Below are 21,476 nucleotides of genomic sequence, written 5' to 3' on the forward strand. Positions count from 1 at the left end.
AGCACTATGCAAATATATGGTGTGTGGTAGTGATACTTGGGCTTGTTATTGAAATGCATGCTTTAGCTAACTTATCCAGAATAAGATTTCAATAAAATGTTTATCACTAAGTTATTTCAAGTAAAGTACTAAAGAAACTCTAAGCAGAGTCAACTGCTTTTGATGTGCACTTGTATGAATACATAGTATGTATTATGAGTTCCATAAGGGCAATATTACCAGACTTCTTAGAAGTTATAAGTCAAAGGGAAGCTAGGTGACACAGTGGGTAGAGAACTGGCTCTGGAGTCAGGAGGACTTGAGTTCAAATCCAGTCTCAGGCACTTAATAATTACCTAGCTGTGTGACCTTGGGCAAGTCACTTAAAATCCCCATTGCCTAAAATAAATTAAAGGAAAAGAAAAAGAAATTATAAGTCAAGCAAAAGCAGTCATTCTTTTAAGATTGGTGAATGTCTATGCATAGAGCACCAGTCAGGAGTCAAGAAGACCCAAGATCAAATCTGGCCTCAGAAAATTATAGACAAATCACTTAACCTTGTTTGACTAGTTTCCTCATCTAGAAAGTGAGGTAGACAAGAAAATGGCAAACTTTTCCAGTATCTTTACCCAAAATATTCCACATTGGATCACAAAGAGTCAGATCTAACCTAACTTAATGACAAAACAAAGCTGTTTCAAAGGTTGTTCACAGAACTACTATTCCCTTTTTCCTATGGGTCACACTTTGGTTTGCATCTTACAACAGAACAAATGGCTTGTTGAAAGTTGTCACCAATCACAGCATAAAGCATCAGGTTGGCAAAGGTGTTTAAGGCTGCTAATGGCCTAGAAACAATATAAGCAGCATGAATCTGATTCTCCAAATGACAACTAATTAAAAGGAGGCGGGATTCAATTCGAATGAGCCTCAAAATATGAAAGGGCAAAAAGCATACATAGAAAACCACAAGGAGGAGTACAGCCACTCTCCGTGCTTTCTGCTTATGAGAATTCTGAGTATAAGGTCCTTGAGTGAGGTTGTAGATTATCATCATATAGCAAATGGTCACAACTACTAAAGGTAAGCAGAAGGTGACAATTGTTAGGATCACATTATACCATTTGATAGAGGTGAGATCATCAGAGCTTGTGAGATCAAGGCAGGCATATTTATTCTTCTTCTGAGTTGATGTAATCAGGAAGCTCATGGGAATGACAACCACCAAGGCAAGGATCCACACTGCAGTACAGGCAACCACTGCCCATCTGGTTTTATGAATGGAAAAGCAGCTCATAGGATGGATGATGACAAAGTAGCGAAAGATGCTGAAACAGGTGAGGAAGAGGATGCTGCTATACAAATTGAAATGGAAGCCAAAGCGGATGAACTTGCACATGAAGTCACCAAAGATCCAGTCCTCATCATTGGCATAGTAATGAATCAAGAAAGGAAGACTGGTCAAATATAACAGGTCTGTGCAGGCTAAGTTTACCATAATGATTGTGCTACTTTTCCAGGGTCTCATCTTGAGAATGTAAGTGGAGATGGCTATAGCATTACCAGGGAAGCCCACGAGAAAGACGATGCTATAAATAATAGGGAGGTAATGTTTCTTGAGTAGGAATTTTTCATCTGTGCAGTTTCCAAAAGCAGCTGGAAAATTATGTACATCAGATGTATTAGCTAAATTGCTCAGTCCTTTATTCATGGTTATCTTCTTTCATCTTTTAGGGAAATAACATATTTATTTAGTCAAACAATAAAAATATATTGGGGAAACAATTCCCTGGAAAGGGAAAAAATAAAAACATACATTAATGAGATGACAATGAAAATAATGAAATGTTTTTAAACCAAAATTGTACAAACAGTTTATAAATTGTTAGTTATTTCTCCTGAGTCTTAGAGGAGATTCTATGTGTGGAAGAGTTTTTGATTGGCTAAGAAAAAAGAAAGAGGCATGGTTGCTTAAAACATCTAAAACACATTTTTGTATAAAATATCTAGAATAAGAATGATGATTAGGACACCACCAACTGTAATTTTAAAATTATGGTCAAACATTCAAAAAGACCTATATTTTATATTGGACTTATATGTTTATTCAATAAACATGTATTAAGTGACTATTGGATTTGAGGTACTATAGTAAGCACTGGAATACAAAAAAAGACAGCACCTGCCCTCAAGGAGCTTAGAGTGTTCTCATTAATGAGAAATTCTTGCCAATGAAGTAGATTACAAATCATCTCTGCCTGTCTCATCTGGTACTACCTTTATAAATTAATACTAAAAAAATACTAAAATTAGAGGTTACATAAAGTGTGTGTTTATTTGGAGGTCAATCGAAGTCCCTTTCTTAAAAAAATGAGCATCAGTCATAATATTCTTTATTGCGATGGGATTCAAAAGGAATATGATGATAAAATGAAAGGGACTAATTGTAGATAACACTTATGTAAATGTTTTAAAGTGTGATTAATGGCAGAAATTGTGGGAAAAGCCTAAGGAGTTACTGTCAAAGGACCTGAGTGCAGATTCTCTTGCCTCTGTCAGTTGTAACCCAGTCAAAAGAGAAGTCATTTGCCCTCTCCAAGTCACAGTTTCTTCTTAAAATAATAAGCCTAGAAAAGAGTATCTCTAAGATTCCTTCCAATTTTAGATCCTAAGAGGATATATTTAAAGAAATGAAGCCCTAAAGAGAGGTCTCCTTTTTCACTTTTAGTGAACAAATGTCCATTTAAGTAGTTATTCATAATGAGTTCAATTCATTTTAAGGTGTTTGAATTTGTTCTTTCAAGTAGGTCAAACATTCTCCCATAATTTACAATATTAATTTACAAGGCAAAACTCCTTTTATTCCTGCAGAGTAAAAAGATACTTTAGTCTACTGTCATATAGTCCACATGGGTAGACTCCTAACCTATGAGATATTGCTCTAATATTATTTCTCTATCCTTTTCCTACATTTTTGATATGACCTCAATATATATATATTATGGTCAAACATTCAAAAAGACCTATATTTTATATAGGACTTATATGTATATTTATATACATATATGTTTATAAAGAGAGAGCTATAGATATATATGTGTATATAACCATGTATGTATATATATATATATATATATATATATATATATATATATATATACACACAAGTGTGTGCCCGTGCACACATACACACACACATGCATACTTCTCTGCTTCTCCACTCAAATCCTAGAAAGGAATCTATGAAGAGCTACAAAAAGGCAAAGTCTTGATCTAGTGAGGGTTAATGGTGTGAAAAGGAAGAATTTTCTGGATATTCTGCTAGATAATGTAATTTAATGCATTTTACCTGAAAATATTTTCAGTAGAATCCCACCTAAGCCATCCTGAAGGTAGTATGGTTGATGTTTTCTGGACAAATTAGAGTTCATATGTATATAATACATAGGGTTTAGAAAGTGCTTCCCTTATTACAGTCTGAAATGAAAGCAGTAAAAATTTGGCATGAGGAAACTCAAGTCCATACAGATGATCATATGGCTAATAGCTCCCAGAATTGGAATTCAACTACTAAACTTTGATGCCAAATGCAAGCTCTTACCACTATATCATGCCACTATTCCAAAGAAATATTCTGTTGGGTGAGGAAACTTAAATCAACATTTGCTAAGCATCCATAACCCTCATAACCACAGCCCTAGTGAACTGAACATCACTGGATGAGACCAGTAGAAGAGAAGAAGAAACAATAAAGAACTTCCCTGCAGACCAGCCTCTCCTAGTAAAGTGCTCAATCACCTGCTTTTCTCCCCTGTTTCTAAAATATGAGGAACTTGTGAGGATTTCTCTATCTGCCATTTCAAATGCATTGTTCATTTTGATCTACTCTGATATGTAGGAGCATGGAAAAGGGAAGTAAATTCTAAATTATTTGAATAAATATCAGTGTAATTTCCTTTATGTCGACCCAATCAGTAAAGTGTCAACTATGACTTTCAAGTAACTAAGTCCGTTTACAACAGAATTCCAAAGATATAAACAAAATAGCAACTTGACTTTTACAAATGAACCCTTGGCTATGTTGTGGAACGATCTCAAAAGGTGGTGGTGTCAGGAAAGGACAGGATTTTGTCAGGTTCAACTGCTCTAAGGCTTTAACAAAACTTGGCTGGTGTTTAACTAGGTATTTATGATTAACTAATTCATTGCTGAGGAGTAGGATATGTGTACAAAACTTAACCCCTTTTCCCCTGTTTCAGTCAAGATTAATTGAGGTTATAAAATATTGATGCTGCCAGGAACAGGAGGTACAACAAATTTGTCTTGGTGATAGATGGCAGTTTAAGATAGGACAGTGTATTTTATTCTTCTTTCACTATGATTCTAACTATCATCCATATTCAATTATTAATACAATAGATATTTATTCAGCATTCACAATATATAGGCATAGTATCAGGCACTTTGAAAGATATAAAGTAGAATCACAGTCCCTGTCCTTACAAAGTTACAATAGAGTATAGGAGATTAAGTATGTTGATGATTCTAATACAACATAAGATGAACAAATCAATCCTCTTCCACAAGCCACAATGTTCTCATCTAAGAAATAAGGGGATTGAAATAAATAACCTCTGGGGTTCATTCCACTTTTAGATATATGGTACTGTGTAAAAGTACAAGAGAAATTCAATAAGATCACATTAGGAAGGAAAGATAACTTTCACATGAGAGGGATTAGGGAAAAAAATCGACAAGCTATATTTGAGCTGATCCTTAAAGGATATAAAAGAATTGGATAGACAAGAATTGAGAGTGAGAGTGAGGGTAGGGAAGGGAGAGGTATGCAAAGAGAATAAATACGCAAAAGCACCAAGGCAGGAAAATGTAGTCTGTATTTAGAGCAGAATGAATTTGACTGGACTATATCCATCCACAAAGATGTCATAGTTGAACCTAAAAAAATGGGTGGTATTTCAAAAAAATATATAGGGAAGAGAGCTAATGATATGAGGACAGAGACATCACTATTTGGTGGAAAGAAAGAATTAAAGTGAGGGAAACAAGGAACAAATGATCCAAAAGGCAGGAAGACAAGCAGAGTGTCAAGGAATTCAAGGGAAACGAAAACTTCAAGGAAAGAGTGATTAAAATGTGAAAAGTAGCCAAAAGTTCAAACATGACTGGATTTGCCTACTAGGAGTTAATTGTTGCTTTGAGAAGATCAGAGTGAACAGAATAATAGGATAGAAGCCCAAATACAAGAGGTAAGGAATGAAAGGCTAGTGAGGAAATGGAGGCCCCCCAAAAACTGATTCTTCATGATCATTGCTGATAATGGAAGAAGCAAGGGCACATTCTTGAGAGGGTAGCACAGGTCAAGAAAAATGATGCATGGTAAAATACAGCAGGAGCAAGAAAGAGTAAGAGGGTCATCATACTTTCCAGACCTTAGCCAATTACAATGGAAAGCACTAGTTTGAGAGACAAAGGACCCTATTCCTAATCCCACTTTTGAAATGCACATCTGATGTGATCATTTGTATGTTGTCCAACTCCCTGGGTCTATACTTCCTCACCTGTAATATGAAGGATGGGCAGCAAGGTGGTACCCTGGATAGAAGACTGGGCTGGGAATCAGGACAACTCATTTTCCTGAGATCAAACCTGATCTCAGAACTTACTAGCTGTGAGAACACCTGAGCAAGACACCTAACACTGCCTCAGTTTTCTCATCTATGAAATGAGATAAAGAAGGAAATGACAAAGCACTCCAGTACTTCTGCCAGGAAAACTCCATATAGAATCATGAAGGGACAGGACTGCAAAATGACTGAACAGCAACAACAAAAAGAGAGAAAGAGTTCGGATTGGATGGAGTCTGATATCCCTTCTAACTCTAAATTTAGGATTCCTTAAAGAAAATATGCGCTTTTTACCCTTCAGTCAAAGAATCTACCTATTATATCTGTCCATCATAGCTGGGAATAAGGATAGATGGGCCTAATATACTGAGTACAGGATACACCAAAGGCTGTTTTTAAGGATTTCTGTTTACAATTACAGACATTTTTAGGTCAGAAAATTTAATTTTCCATGAACAATAGGTATTTGTCCTAGGAATCTTCAAATTGAACTATCTGTAATGAAAGTCGTTTTCTAATTTTGCCCAGATCCAATGAATACCACTAGGATCTGATGATCATTGCAATTAAGACTGGAGCATGAATGATCTAGTCTGCTGGATAGTAGACTATCTCTATTAGGATAGTTCAGGGAAGAAATTCGTTTTAAGAAAATTCAAGAAACTACCATGGAAAACATTTCTAAACAAAAAATTAGAGGGAGTGGGACAAACCACCTAAATAAAATGTATCCCTAAAACTTGAACAAAGGATTTAACAAAGCTAAAAAGTTGTCCCAATTGTCAGGAAAGGCTAATCTAACTTGAGTAGTCACTATTTCTCCCTGTGGGATAGGAAAGTCAAAATCATGTTAGATATGAATTCTCCAAATAATTCAATCTAAGCACATTTCCTCTTCCTGGTCAAGGCAAGGCAAGGTTTAACAAACCATTCTTAATAAAACTATTTTCTGTGACCTTGCCATCTATTCTCCTTGATTTGCCCCTTTTCTGTTGCAATTTATGTGTGGAATCCATAGTTGTCTCCAAACTCCCACCTATGTAACACTTCTTCAAACTCAGGAATCTTATATTGAAATTTATTTGGAGTGGCAGAAAAAAATTTTGCTAGGACTCATGCTCAAAAGGTTCTACTTAGTTTTCAAATGCAAATACTGGTTTTAAAAATTGGTTCAAATAAAAACTTTGGCCCTTGGCCAAGAAAATATAAAGGAATTAACCTGAGCACGGCTGACTCTAGGCAAAATTGTGAAAAAAAAAATAAAGTAGCCTTCCACAATGATAATCCTTCCTCACTCTCTTCAGTCTCTCTACCAACACCTTCTCTTGCAAAATTAATATTTTTTTCCTTAGGGAAGAATTTTAAATATATATAAATATATATATATATGTATGTATATATATATATATATACATACATATATATAATACATGAAGAAGTTTTTCACATTTAAAAGGCTATGCTATGGATGAGGAATTATATTTGTTCCATTTCCATTCTCATACCCCTTCAAGGGCAGAATCAGAAGCAATGGGCAGAATTTGCAAATAGTCAAATTGTTTCATGTCAATAGAAAGAAAAAAATGAATAAAAACAACATCCTAACCATTTGAATTAAAGTGGAAGAGGCTGCTTCTAGAGGTGGTAAATACCCCCCCTTTTGGAGATTGTCAAACTGAAAATGGATCAGAGGATCAGATATGCTAGAGTCCTTTCCAGTTAGTGATTCTGTAATGATGCAAACTATTGATTATCTAAGAGTCTTTATCCCTCTCCCTGGAAGGTTTTCTCTTTTCAACAAAAGTCAAAACCCAAAGGAATGAAGATGCTGACTTGAGTTTTCAAGCATCAGTTCAACCAACCCTTATTCTTTCTCACATAATGGAAAATAAAGAAATTATATTCTGTCTAGGTAAAACATAAGTTTACAACACAACATTACAGGATTTCATAAGTAAGAACCATATAGATTTAGAGTTAGATTAGTTCTTAAACTTTTTTTTAATGGGTCAAGGATGCCTTTGGCAGTTTGGTGAAAGAAATGTGCCTCTTCTCAGAATAATGTTTTTAATTTCATAAAATGCAAAGAATTGCAAAGGAAGCCAATTATATTGAAATATAGTTATTAAAATATTTTAAAATAAGTTCATATACTCCAGGTGAAGGAAGTAGGGAAGGAAGGAAGGAAGGAAGGAAGGAAGGAAGGAAGGAAGGAAGGAAGGAAGGAAGGAAGGAAAGAAGGAAGGAAGGAAGGAGGGAGAGAATGAAGAAGGGAAAAAAAGGGAGGGGAGGAAGGAAAAGAATGGAGGGTGGGGAGAAAGGAATTTAAAAGGGGGATGAAAAGAGAAGGAAGAAGGTAGGGAGAAAGCAAGGAGAAGGAAAGGGAGTAAAAAGAATGTGATAAAGGAAAAAAGGAAGAAAGGATCAAAAGAGAGAGGAAGGGAAAAGAAGGGGAGGGGAAAAAAGGGAAGGGTTGGAACAAAAACCCATGTTTTCTACTCCTAAACCCAGGGATTTTTTCACTCCATCCTTCTGTCTTCTTAAATTGATTCAGGAACAGCTCTTTTGCCACGCCTTGAAAGGTTTTACTTTGCTTTGAAGAAGTCACACCAATCAGGATCTCCTCCCTAGCTTATTCCCAAGCTTCAGACTTACCTGTCAACTTGGTGGTGTTCTGAACAGGTGCATCCCCAAAAGCTGGTTACTGTAGGGATGATAGTTGGATCCTGTGGTAACGCCCCTGCCAGTGGCAGGGAGGTACCAGCAATTTGGGTGCCAAATGCAGACAGGTTGCCTCTGACCTGAAAGTTTAAAGTCTTTGACTCTGCCCCGCCCACCAGAACTGAGACCAGGTGGCAGACTCCTGTTGCAGTTCCAGACAACTTCTCCCAAGTTTGTAGGAGGAATAAGCAGAATTAAGGAGTTTTCCTCCTTTTTGCTTGTTTTCTTGTTGCCCTCTATCATCTTTTCTTGTCTGCCAGGGTTGATCAGAGGTGGGACATCTTTAATGCTTTCAGAATTGGAAATGGGAGGAATAGGAGTCAAGAAGAGGGAAGAAGAACAATATCTTTTGTGATCTATTAGGAGAAGGGTACTACAACTGTTCAAATTTCCTTGTTCAAACCCAAAGTAAAGACTTCACCTGCTACCACTCAAAAGGGGAGTGACACTGGGGAAAATGGAGAAACACTTCTGTAGAAGTGTATTGAATTATAGGATTGTCCTCTGTGGTTAAGTAAGGTGATAGTGCTTTCTAAGTAGTCTGTGAACTGCATTCCTCTTTCCACTATTAAATTCTGCTTCACAGGATAGGAAGAACTGAGACCAAATGCAAGATGTAAAAACTTACAGACAGGTTCTACAACTTGGCACTTTACAATTCTGACCTAAGGTTAGGTTGTTATTTTGGACCAGCAGTATCTAGCAGATAGAACGGAATACACAATCTCCCTTGGCTATTCTACAAATAGCCTTGTGCAAGTGGAAGAGGTGTTGGAGCAATATTTTCAGGTAAATTTCTATGGGCCTCTGCCCCCTTTTTAAATGCCAGCCTACATCTATGGAATATTCACCACCACTAGACTAAAGGGAAAAAAAATCACTTTCCCCTATTTGACCCTAGCAAATCATTTGATTACATTTTCATTCAATATTTAGCTCTCATTCCTATTAATGCATGAGGGCCTTCATTTCTGGATGCAGAAACAGATATTAATGATCTAAAGTCTGTTTTAATAGCAAATAGTATTTGGACTATTCCAGTACTTCATGGTGTAGAAAGAACCTACTTAATTTGATACACATAATCTATTTTAACAGGTGATAATTGAACTATAATCCTGTTCTATAATTTGGGCCCTATAATTACAAATGTGCTGATTAGTATGGATCCCTAATAGCCTTCTTTGACTTTTGAATTTACATCAAAAAATAATTTTGGGGGGCAGCTAGGTGGCGCAGTGGATAGAGCACTGGCCCTGGAGTCAGGAGTACCTGAGTTCAAATCCAGCCTCAGACACTTAATAATTGCCTACTGTGTGGCCTTGGGCAAGTCACTTAACCCCATTGCCTTTCAAAAATAAACCTAAAAAAAAGAAAAGAATTTTTTACCTAAACTAAGAAAATCTCGCCTTCAAATTAATGTTTTTGCAGTTATACTTTTTAAATCCTAAGTTCTAAGTTTTAAATTTCTCTGTGTGGAATACATATATACTTAGATACATACATATATATATGTGTGTATGAAAATTTATTTTGGAAAATGCCATAATTTTAGGCTATTTTGAACTTTAAGGCCATGAGAAACTCTTCTGAGGAACCCCAGTCATTTTGTCCTTGAAGTAAAGGACCTGGACAAGGGTAGAAATCTGCCTTATATGCAAACCAATTTACTGCCAGGACTCAAAAAGTAATTTCCATTTTAAAAAAATAGCAATTGAGAAAGCAAGGCTCAAATACTGAATCTCAGGTTATTTGGCAGTACAGGTGCCACCTGTGATGTGAAGGAATTGATCCTTTGAAGCATCAGAACAAACCTATCTTCAGAGTAATTCAGATGCTTGAAGTCTCTCTAATTAGGAGACTGGCATAGTAAAGCCAATTGCTCTAGAAGACCCTGTGACATCTGCAGGGAAGACACATTCAGGTTGTCAGCAGTAGTTTCCAAAAAAGTCATTAATTATTGAGTTTCTTGTGGGGAGAAGGAAATGTATTAGAAGGAGACTCAGTTCTAATTCAGAGTTAGATTGAGAAAAAGGGGGAGCAGGCTGAGCTTTGCTTCATCTTTCTGTGGTTTGATGGCAGAGTTTTATTTCCTTTGGTCTCCTTACTGGGAAGGCTAGACTAACAACTGCAAGAAAAATGGATTAGAGGGGGCAGCTAGGTGGCACAATGTATAGAGTACAGACCCTAGAGTCAGAAGGACCTGAGTTCAAATTTGACCTCAGACACTTAATAATTACCTAGTTGTGTGACTTTGGCCAAGTCACTTAACCTCATTGCCTAACAAAAATCAAAAATAAATAAATAAATTAAGGGGATTAGAAGTCCAAAGTAAGGAGGTACCAAGAGAAATTCCCTCTCTTGGGAATTAAAGTTCCCTCAGGGAGATTGCCATAACAAAAGGTTCTTTGGAGAGGATATGAGAACTTAAGTATAGGATTTTTGAACTATGTACAATTAGTTCAAGTGATGCTTGGTCTTCACCTTTGAAAGTGCTCAAAATAATTGTAACCAAATGGAATGTCATAAAAATTATTTCAGTTTATGCACCAATTTTCAGTACAGAGAATTAAGCAGAGAAGCTTTGTGTAGAGGGAGAGGAAACCACTTCATCCTCTAAATCAAGAATCCTTAACTTTTCTTTTTGGTATCATGGAATCCTTTGTCAATTTCATGAAACCTGTGGACCTCCTTAGAATCAAATTTTCAAATACATAAAATAAATTGGAATTACAATAGAAAACTCTGAAATATAATTATAGGGGCAGCTAGCACAGAGGATAGAGCACCAGCCATGGAGGCAAGAGGACTGGAGTTCAAATCTGACTTCAGACATTTAATAATTACCTACTCTGTGACCCCATTGCCTTACAAAAAAAAAGAAAGAAAAAAAACAACAAAAAAAAAGAAATACAATGTTATATGTGTGTGTGTGTTTTAAAACCAATTCATGTATTTCAGGTTAAAATCCCATACTCTAAACTAAATCAACACATACATGGTAATTTGAATGTGAATATAGGGTGGGGAAAATGTTAGAAAGTATATAGGAAAGGATTTCAGAAGATTTAAGAAATGAGAAGAGCAATTATTTATAGACTGATTAGAAGTCTTGTTACCTGTATAGCATTAATGCTTTCTTCCATAAGAAGGCTGAAGGACTGAACAGAGGCAGAAATGCATATCACTAAAAAGAAAAAGAAAAAAGAAATTCACTTAATCTTAATAGTAACAAATAAATAACTGGTTAATGATGCGAGAGTCATAGCACACTATAGTCAGACCATCAATTCCTTAGAACAAAGATCAAAATCAATACCAAACTGGAAGTAGAGATAATGATGCAAAGAAGTCAGTGCTTCCAATTGTGACAGTTGTAACCTAATAAATCATAAATTGTGCATGGAAAAGGGCATATATATTGACATTGCTTATGACCAACTCCTGAAAAAAATTAATTGATGTTAAATGAAGAATGAAGTTTAAAGAACTTAAAATTACTCTTATCTAGCAAACATTTTAGCTCTTTGACAAATAGAGATTGAAGTCAAAGACAATAATAGTCCAAAATATGAATTTATTTTTAAAACAGTGTAAAACAATGGAGAAAAAGCATGTAAAAAAGTAATGGATACCAAAACAATTGTATCAAAACTTTTCCATGTTAATGACCCAACTCCATCATCCCAGAAATATTCACAGGTGATACTGGTAATACATAGAAAACATTATTGAACTTGTCAAAGTTTTAAAAAAATGATTTATTTTCATGATATCTCAGTCCTCAATGTGCTCTATGAGAATATAGAAATTGCACCTAAGAAAATCATCAAATAGTAAGAAAGTCTATAATGAAGGAAAACTGGTCTTGAAAGCAGTGAGAGGTTCTTTTACAGAATATTAAGGGAGAGGAAAAGAAGAAAAAAAGAAAGAAAGAAAGAAAGAAAGAAAGAAAGAAAGAAAGAAAGAAAGAAAGAAAGAAAGAAAGAAAGAAAGAAAGGGAGATAAAGAAAGGGAGACAAAGAAGGAGAAAGAAAGAGAGAGAAAGAAAGAGAAAGGAAGGAAGGAAGGAAGGAAGGAAGGAAGGAAGGAAGGAAGGGAGTGGGAGAGAAAGAAAGAGAGAGAGAGGCAGAGAGAGGAAGAAAGGAATGGAATGAACAAACGAAATAGAATGAACAAACAAATGGAACGAATGAAAGAAGAAACAAAAACAAAAACATAGAAATACAGAAACATAGAAATAAGAAGAAAAACAAAAAACCAAAAATATCAAAAATGCTATTATCTCAAAAATGCAATAAAGAGAATGTCACCAGCTACCAACATGTCTATTTTTCTATGCCAACAAAATGTCTTTAAAATAATTTATACATATACCTATGGATATATCATGATATATTTGATGAAAATATGAGAAAAAATAAGTAGCCTTCCCTAAACAATTTTCTTCAGTAGAACATATCCTTATACTCATAGTCTTGCAATAGACTGGAATGTGTAGAGATACAATAGTCCACTGAATCAGTATGCATTGATTTCCAAAAGAGAGAGATAAAGATGTTACAGTAAATGCATTTTTAAAGCTTCTCTTGTAAGACAACTTTCATGATAATCTATGACTGAAGTATCAAACATGTAGACCGTGGATTACCTATAGCAAACAACACTGCTGAGCAAACCCTGTCAAATATTTAACAAAATAAATAAAAATAAAATTAAACATTTGAATATTGATATATGGTCTTGTAAATCAATGTGCAGCAAGAAGAGATCTTTTATAGATGGTGTTGTGGTCCCCATTTTTATCCGAGGTTGATACTATTGACCTTAGGTTCTTTATTTAGTGCCACAGATAACTTTGTTCAATTATCATCTGATTATTAATGTTGTTTACAAGGCATGTGATTTTGGTCACTTAACTTTCCTGAACCTCAGTTTCCTTATCTCAGTAAAATAGGGATGAAACTTATACCACATATTCCATTGGGATTTTTGTAAGGAAAGTACAACATATACATATGTGTGTGTGTGTGTGTGTGTGTGTATGTATATTCTGTTCTTTTTGCTTTTGGGTATAATGTATCCTTTTCCTATAATCTCTCATATCAATCTCTCATATCAATAATTTACATTTCCTTCAAGTTTCAGCACATCCTATCCCACCTCTTCCATGAAACTTTTCCTGAATTCTTTATGTCATAATAATATGTTCCATCATTTTTTCAATTCCTGTTTTTTTGAAGCTATATAGTATCATCTCCACATTATTTTTATTATTTAGTGTACAGTGCAAAGCATTATCCCTGACTATAATCTCTAAACTATGTCATCTTCCTAATGAAACCCATTAGTTTAAAATCTTGGTTTTCTGTTAAATTTTAAGGTTTCCTTCCTTTCCTTCCATTTTCTTTTTGCTTGACCTACTTCCCATCATTTCTTGGTTCTACTGATTTCTCTGACATAGTCTTTTCCTAATTTTCTTGGTTTTCCTTTCTCCACTGACTAGTCCCACATTTATTTTCTTTGATAAAATGTTCCTTCATTGCTGTTGTTGTTCAATTATTTTAATCCTTTATGATTCTTCATGTCCTCATTTGGGGTTTTCTTAGCAAAGATTTAAGACTGGATTGCCATGACCTTTCCATTTAATACCCTATACTAAATCTCTTCATTATGCATTATACTTACTGGAATGGGATTAGATAATCTGGACCATAGGGTTTACAGTAGTCTTCTGCATTGGGATATGATTAGAATGTTAGCTCTATTAGACATGAAATTTTCAGTGGGAGGTATATAACAAGCTAAAGCAATAGCTAAGCTATTGAATTGCATGTCTAGGAAAGCTTAATCTTAAAGTAATTGAAAAGAAATCTGAAATATATCATACAGAAACTCCCCCCCTAAATCTTCCTCTCTCAAACTTCCCTATTTCTACCAAAAGGCAACACCATCGTTACATTTTTTTCTGGTTCACAAATTTGAGCCTATCCTCAACTCTCTAGACACATACACAATCCATTTCTAAATATTTCCATTTTTACCCCACAATAACTCTCTCATTCCGTTCTCTTTTCTCTCACAGCTACAACCTTAGTGCAGGCCCTCATCATCTGCTTCTTATAACAGACTTATTAAACCAAGCTTCTAATTGGGCGTCCTGTCTCTGTACATACTGTTGCTATAGAAACAGTCTTTAATCTTACTGAATGACTCCCCTACCCAACCAACTTCCTTTGTTTTCTCTTGCCTTTAGGTCAAAATATGTTCAACTTTTAAAACTCTTTGCAACTTATCTATTTAGCTTCACTTGACATTACTCTTCCTCCCACACTTTGCTATCTGACCATACTGGTTTTATCTCTGTTCCTTGCACACTCTAGTCTTTAACCCTTTGCACTATTTGTCCTGGAATTCACTCCCTCTTTACCTCCACCTCATAGAGATGCTTTTCCTTCAAGAAATAATTCAAGTCATCTTGTTAATGATGTCTTTCCTAATCCTCTCACCTTTTCCTGAAACTACTTTGTATTTAACTACTTTGTACTATTTGTATTTATTCACTTTTGATTTTGCTTAAATATATGTATGTATATGTGTATGTTTAAATATATGTATGCATATGCATACATACATGTATGTATGTGTGTATATATATATATATATATATATATATCTTTAGTCTCCCTATTAGAATGTAAGTTCCTTTATGCTTAATTGATACTTGCTGATTGATCTCTATAAAAAATAATTTTGGGGTGGCTAGGTGGTGCAGTGGATAAAGCACTGGCCTTGGAGTCAGGAGTACTTGGGTTCAAATCTGGTCTCAGACACTTAATAATTACCTAGCTGTGTGGCCTTGGGCAAGCCACTTAACCCCATTTGCCTTGCAAAAGCAAAAAAACAAAAAAAATTTTAACTTTAAGGTAGAGTTGAACTGATACAAAGTGATTATACAGAAAAAGTGATGTGTGTCCTGGGTCTCCTGAGAAATAGTGTCTAATGTTATATAGGTCCTTGCAGGGATAAATAATTTTGAGTTTGACTTCTCTCTGGATGTGCTCCTTACACTATGTCTATAAAGTGATGAAATGATGGGGCAGAGGATGGAGACTCCTCTTCTTGAATTCAAGTCTGACCTCAGACACTTATTTTAGACCCTGGACAAGTCACTGACCCCTATTTGTCTCAGTTTCCTCTTCTGTAAAATGAACTGGAATAGAAAATGGCAAACCACTTCAGTATCTTTGCCAAGAAAACCCCAAATGGAGTCACAGAAGAGTCAGACATGATTGAAATGACCCACTGACTTATTTCAATGAACCACCATGGAACCAAAATCCCAGAAGATGGCAAGAGCTAACAATAGTATCCTTTATAAAATCATTCCAGAATACAGTCTAGTACTTGCAAGTTCCATTTTAGACAGCAATCAACACATCAAACTCACCTCTGTATCCCAACCCCACTACAGCAAGAAACCTTCATAGAGAGTTACAGGATACCCTCTGATCCAGCAATTCCAACACTAGGTCTATATCTAGAAGAAATTATGAAAAAAAAGGGAAGCGTTCAACATGTTCCAAAATATTCAAAGCAGTTCTTTGTAGTAACAAAGAATTGGAAATTAAAGGGATGTCCATCAATTGGGGAATGGCTAAACAAGTTATGGTGCATGAATACTATTATTCTATAAGAAACCATAAATAATAGGACTCTAGAGAAGCATGGAATGACTTATGGGATCAGATGCTGATTGAAGGGAGTAGAACCAAGAGAAAAATGTACACTTCAACCACAACATTGTGAGATGAGCAACCTTGATGGAAACAGCTCCTTTTAACAGTCCAGAGAGCTAGGGCAACCATATTAGACTGGCTATGGAATTCATTATCTCCATCTAGAGGAAGAAAAGCAAAACAAAACAAAGCACACCAAAAAAAAAATAACCCTTAAGAATCTAATGAACACGTTATTAAAATTATCTCCTATGTATCTCTCTCCCTTAATCTTAATTCTTCATGCCAAAAATAATAAATCTATAAACATGTTTATCAAAATTACATATGTACAATGCGAATTTGACTGTTCACTGCTGAGGGGAAGGTAAAAGGAAATAGTGTAATTTAAAAATATACATGTGCATATGGATGAAAATAAATAAATTTAATAAAAAAGAGATATTTCATAGATGAATGCATGGTCTTGAAATTAGAATGTAATTCATTAAAATGGCAGTCTTTTTCCAGGACAGATTTATGGAATAATATGGAATGGGAAATAATTGGTTTACCACATGCCAAAAAAATTGAGAAAGTTTCTGTTCTCAAGGACTTCACATTTTAACTGAGAGAGATAGTACTCAAAGGAGGATTCATTTTTCACATTGAATTTCTGGCACATGGAAAGGCCAGCTAGTCCTTAAACTATGGTAAAGGAAATGTCAAGGTTGAGGGTAGGGGCTCAAGAACCTTGAAAAGCAATGATATGTCAGATGGTCTCTAATCTAGATTAGTGTATCTAAGTGTCAGAGTGAAAAGGTTGGAGATGTAAGGTTGTATCTCTCTGCTAATAGGAATCCTACATCTGATGGGAACTGGGCAACAAGGCAATGAGGGTTGGGTTATGGAAGGGAAAGGTCAATAGCTTCCATTTGTGGAACGTCAATGGAAAATTGCCTTAGCAAACATATTAAGATAGAAAAAAGTTCATATGACATTTACTTAGAACTTTGTCCAGTAATTTTGATCTAGGAAAGAGCTAAGTAGGATTCAAGTGTTTTATCAGCAACATTCTGAAAACAAGAGAGAATTTTTCCAGGAAAATTATTGAACAATAATGTCAACTACTCTTTTTTGCTTAAAAGATATTAGGGGGCTGCTAGGTGGTAGGAGCAGCTAGGTGGCACAGTGGATAGAGTGCCGGCTCTGGAGTCAGGAGTACCTGGGTTCAAATCCGACCTCAGACACTTAATAATTACCTAGCTGTGTGGCCTTGGGCAAGCCACTTAAAACCATTGCCTTGCAAAACAACAACAAAAAAAGCAACAATAAAAGATATTAAGTGCTTTGTCATATACATATGCATATGTATATAGAAAATATCTATTATTCCTATAATATGTAATGCATATTTAAAATATTAGAAATATAATATGTACAAATGCATACATATACATACATTTACTGTGTGGTTAAATTATATTACCTTTTCTTCCTCTTGAACAGTTCATTCTCACTATAAGAAGACCTTGATGAAATAAAATTTCATTCTTCCTCTAATTTACATGTCTTTCTGCAGTGGATATACAAATCCAAGACCCAATAGCAAGACACATATAGGCATAAGGAAGCAGATCTCTCTCTTACACTAAACTGTCCCTAGCTACCACAAGGCAAGAACTTCTGTCTAAGCCCTCATCCTCTTTTTGCCAGGACTCCTTGGTCCTTGTATGCTCTAGGAGGTAACAGGTTCATAGAGTTATACCACTGTAGGACTTAGGTTTGAAAAAGAGTTTAGAGATGACCTAGTCTAACTCCTTCATTTTGCATTTGAGACTATGACTCAAGGAACTCTAACAGAGATGAATGAAGTCACTTCAGAAGGGTCATCTTGGTGATTCACACCCACTTAAAAGATCATTTTAGATCTCTTCTCTAGAATTCTAGAATTCCTTACACCAAGAAAGTGATTTGTCATGTGAGTTGGGGTTTTTTTTAGGTTTTTTGCAAGGCAAACGGGGTTAAGTGGCTTGCCCAAGGCCACACAGCTAGGTAATTATTAAGTGTCTGAGACTGGATTTGAACCCAGGTACTCCTGACTCCAGAGCCGGCACTCTATCCACTGTGCCACCTAGCCTCCCCTGTCATGTGAGTTTTAACAAAACTTTTAAAAAAAATTTCATAAGCCTTGATTTGCTTGAGATACTTTGAGTAGAATTGCACAGTGATTCAATTATTCTAGAATTAATTTTGCAATCATGAAAAATTTAATAAACTATCCTTTAGGAGGTTTATATATAAGAATCCTAAAACCAAGCAATTTCCAGTTAAAGACATAATAAGGACTCAATAAATGAAAAAAAAATGCATACCATGACAACACCATCAATTGGTGAATGATGAAAAAAACTACATTAATGGATGAATGTAATATAATATTAATGTGCTATTGAAAAGAATAATGTGAAAATTTCAGAGAAAATTAGATGAATTGTATGAATTGATACAGACAGGAGGGGAGCATATTGACCTCAACAATATAATTGGAAAGGTCACAATAAGGGGCTGGAACACATAGTAAGTGAAAAACTAGTAAGAGCCAAGAGATGAAATACTACCCCTTCACAGCAAAGAGATGGAGAACAACAGCAGGATATTGCACATATTATCTGATGTGATCTATGAGGTCAATGTTTTTGCTTAGGAGTTTTATTTGTCACAAGGGAGAATTGAACTGAATGGAAGGAAAATGGGAAATGACTGTGATGTGAAGACAAAAGGCACCAAAATTTTTAAGCCTTTATCTAGTAAAAGAAAATGTAGCTTTTCAGACTCATCAGACACATATCAAATACAATATTAAAATTATACAAATCCCTTCTACAGTCTTGCCAGCAGAGATCTTAGTTCAATAAAAGACATATGATGAAAATTATGCAAAGTATAAAATGTCACATTTTCTTTTAAAGTAATTACCAAGTTCATAGAAAACATATTGCATAGAAACCAGACAAAAGAAGAGTTTTTATTGATGCTAAATTTCTAGAAAAGCTCCTATTTACAGGTGACATTAGGCAGTGCCATCTGGATCCTGAATACTACAAAGGTTCCTTGTAATGTGAAAAAATTTGACCTAATTGTCTACTATCTATGTGCATGTATATATATACATATATATGTATATATATATATATATATATATACATGCATACTAGGGAAATTTAGGAAATGATGTCAGATGGTTTCTAATGAAGAGATTAGTGTGTCTAAGGGTCAAGTGGAATGGAGGTATGGATACTTCAAGCAGAGTTGGGGATGTGGAGATCAGCATCCAGATGAAAATTAGATCAAGTTAGGATTATGGAAAGCATTCTAAATTAATTCTAGATTAATGTATCGTTACTATATCTGGGCCATTATTTCCCAATTTCCCAGTCTCCACATACACAAAAATAGTCTCTCTCTCTCTCTCTCTCTCTCTCTCGTCTCTGTCTTCATGTATACATAGAGATAGAAAGATAAATAAATATTGGTAAATTAGATGTACAGCTGGGAAGGCAGTTGGTCAAAAGTCCATTTGTGTACATGTGATTAGGGGTGGGGGTAACCCAAATTTATATAGCAAAAGCTTCAACCAGATAGCATTCAGTAATTACTGAGTACTTTCTAAAGTCTCAAATTGATCCTTGAAGCAAAAGCTTACCTGTTTAATACTGATATTTTCCCAGTGATGATTTGCAGCTGTGAATCTTGGCACAGTATAATAAAAAAATAGCAGAATTACAGGGAAACCTCAAGACAGTGGAAAGATATGATGGGTTTATGAAGACTACAGTATATTACCAACAATGACTTGCAAGAGAAATAAAGTATAAAAGACATCAAGGATGCATGTAATCAAAAAGGAAAGGTGTTCCAGTGAGAATGGGTGACTACAAATGAGGGACAAACAAAATGTTGTACTCATTCCAACTTCTTGAACATTAGAACATTCACCAAGACACAAAGAGGAAGACGTATAACACATTAGATGCATTGTCTCTGGGAGTACTTAGGGGGGAACTTGGTTAAAAAATCCCAAAGATGCGGGTATGAGGTCATTGGCAAAAGGAGAGAAGTGCCTATGCTAGCAAAATTATGGATGCAACAAAATATCTTTTTTTTCCCTCCTTTGGCACTTCATTCTGTAATATAGTAGTTAGAGAGTGGGATCTGGAGTAAGAAAGACACGAATTCAAATCCTGCCTAAGACATTTATTAGCTTTGTGAGCTTGAGCAAGTCAATTAATCTCTATCAATTATAACATTTGTGAAATGAAGAAAATTATAGTGTCTACTCCAAGAGATTTCCTGAAGATCAAATGAATTAATATGTGTAAATTTCTTTGCAAACAAAGACCTATATAAGCACTAAATATTATTATTATCATCATCATCATCATCATCATCATTTCTTTATATTGTCCTGGCTCATCTACCTAAATATATAACTTTATTCTTTAATACTGTAAAAACTATATATAATTGCTTAACATACCACAGTTAAGTGGTGAGTGGATGGAGTGCTGGGTCTGGAATCAGTAAGACTCATCTTGCTTACTGTGTGACCCTTAGCAAGTCACTAACCCAATTTGCCTCAGTACTCATGCCTAAAATAAACTGGAGAGGGAAATGACAAACTACTCCACTATCTTTGCTAAGAAAACCCTAAATGGGATCATGAAGATTTTGGAATAGCTGAGAAATGACTCAACAACAGAATTCATATAAAACTATCAGTAGCAAATTTCATTGTTTCTTTATTGTTAGATTTTTTTTCCGTTTACTCCTTTCATAAGAGCTTCTCTTCTTTCATCAAAGTGTTTAGTCAGCATGAGGCCAGCATGAGTAGTTTGTAACTTAATTGATTTTCTCCATCCAGTTATATATGATGTCACATTTCTAGCTTGATTCTCACAGTCGATCAACATTTTTTTAACAACTCATACTTCTGCATTTGAAGGAAAGTACCTTTAAATACATAGCTCACTCTGTAATTTTATTATAAGCTGTACTTTTTTTCCTTTTGACCTTTTGGTATTTTTTCATGATGCTAATTTCCCCCTAGGAGTTTATTGACACAACAGACTACTGTACTAACCCATTAACCTTGTAAAACTAACTCTGAAACTCTGATTTGAGTAATAAGCTTGAAAAGCTTTTCTACTAGTTTCAACTGTATTAACAACAAACTATACAAGGTCATCAATGTGATAGGCAGAGTCCCTTACTCTGAAATCATCTGAGTTTTAGGTGGTAATATGACAAAGGGCAGGTAACAAATGGAGCCTGGTCCAGATATACAGCTATAAACTGTTTTCTATCTTCGGGAAAGATTCTTTCTCACACCCTAATCCTTCATTTTTATGAA

General features: G+C 35.1%; 1 protein-coding gene across 1 annotated transcript; it reads right to left on the reverse strand.

Moving 5' to 3' along the window:
* Nucleotides 1-623: 623 nt before the first annotated feature.
* OXGR1 (oxoglutarate receptor 1) lies at nucleotides 624-1,746 on the reverse strand. The gene has a single exon (XM_074192639.1). It carries the CDS (start codon nucleotides 1,688-1,690, stop codon nucleotides 713-715), a length of 978 nt encoding a protein of 325 aa, XP_074048740.1. The 5' UTR covers nucleotides 1,691-1,746; the 3' UTR covers nucleotides 624-712.
* Between the last annotated feature and the right edge of the window lie 19,730 nt (nucleotides 1,747-21,476).

Source organism: Macrotis lagotis, chromosome 6, assembly GCF_037893015.1.
Source record: "Macrotis lagotis isolate mMagLag1 chromosome 6, bilby.v1.9.chrom.fasta, whole genome shotgun sequence".
NCBI lineage: Eukaryota > Metazoa > Chordata > Mammalia > Peramelemorphia > Peramelidae > Macrotis > Macrotis lagotis.

What these genes read in the sequence shown, in the direction of transcription:
- OXGR1 (XM_074192639.1), bottom strand. Translation starts at nt 1,690, where the DNA reads ATGAATAAAGGACTGAGCAATTTAGCTAATACATCTGATGTACATAAT.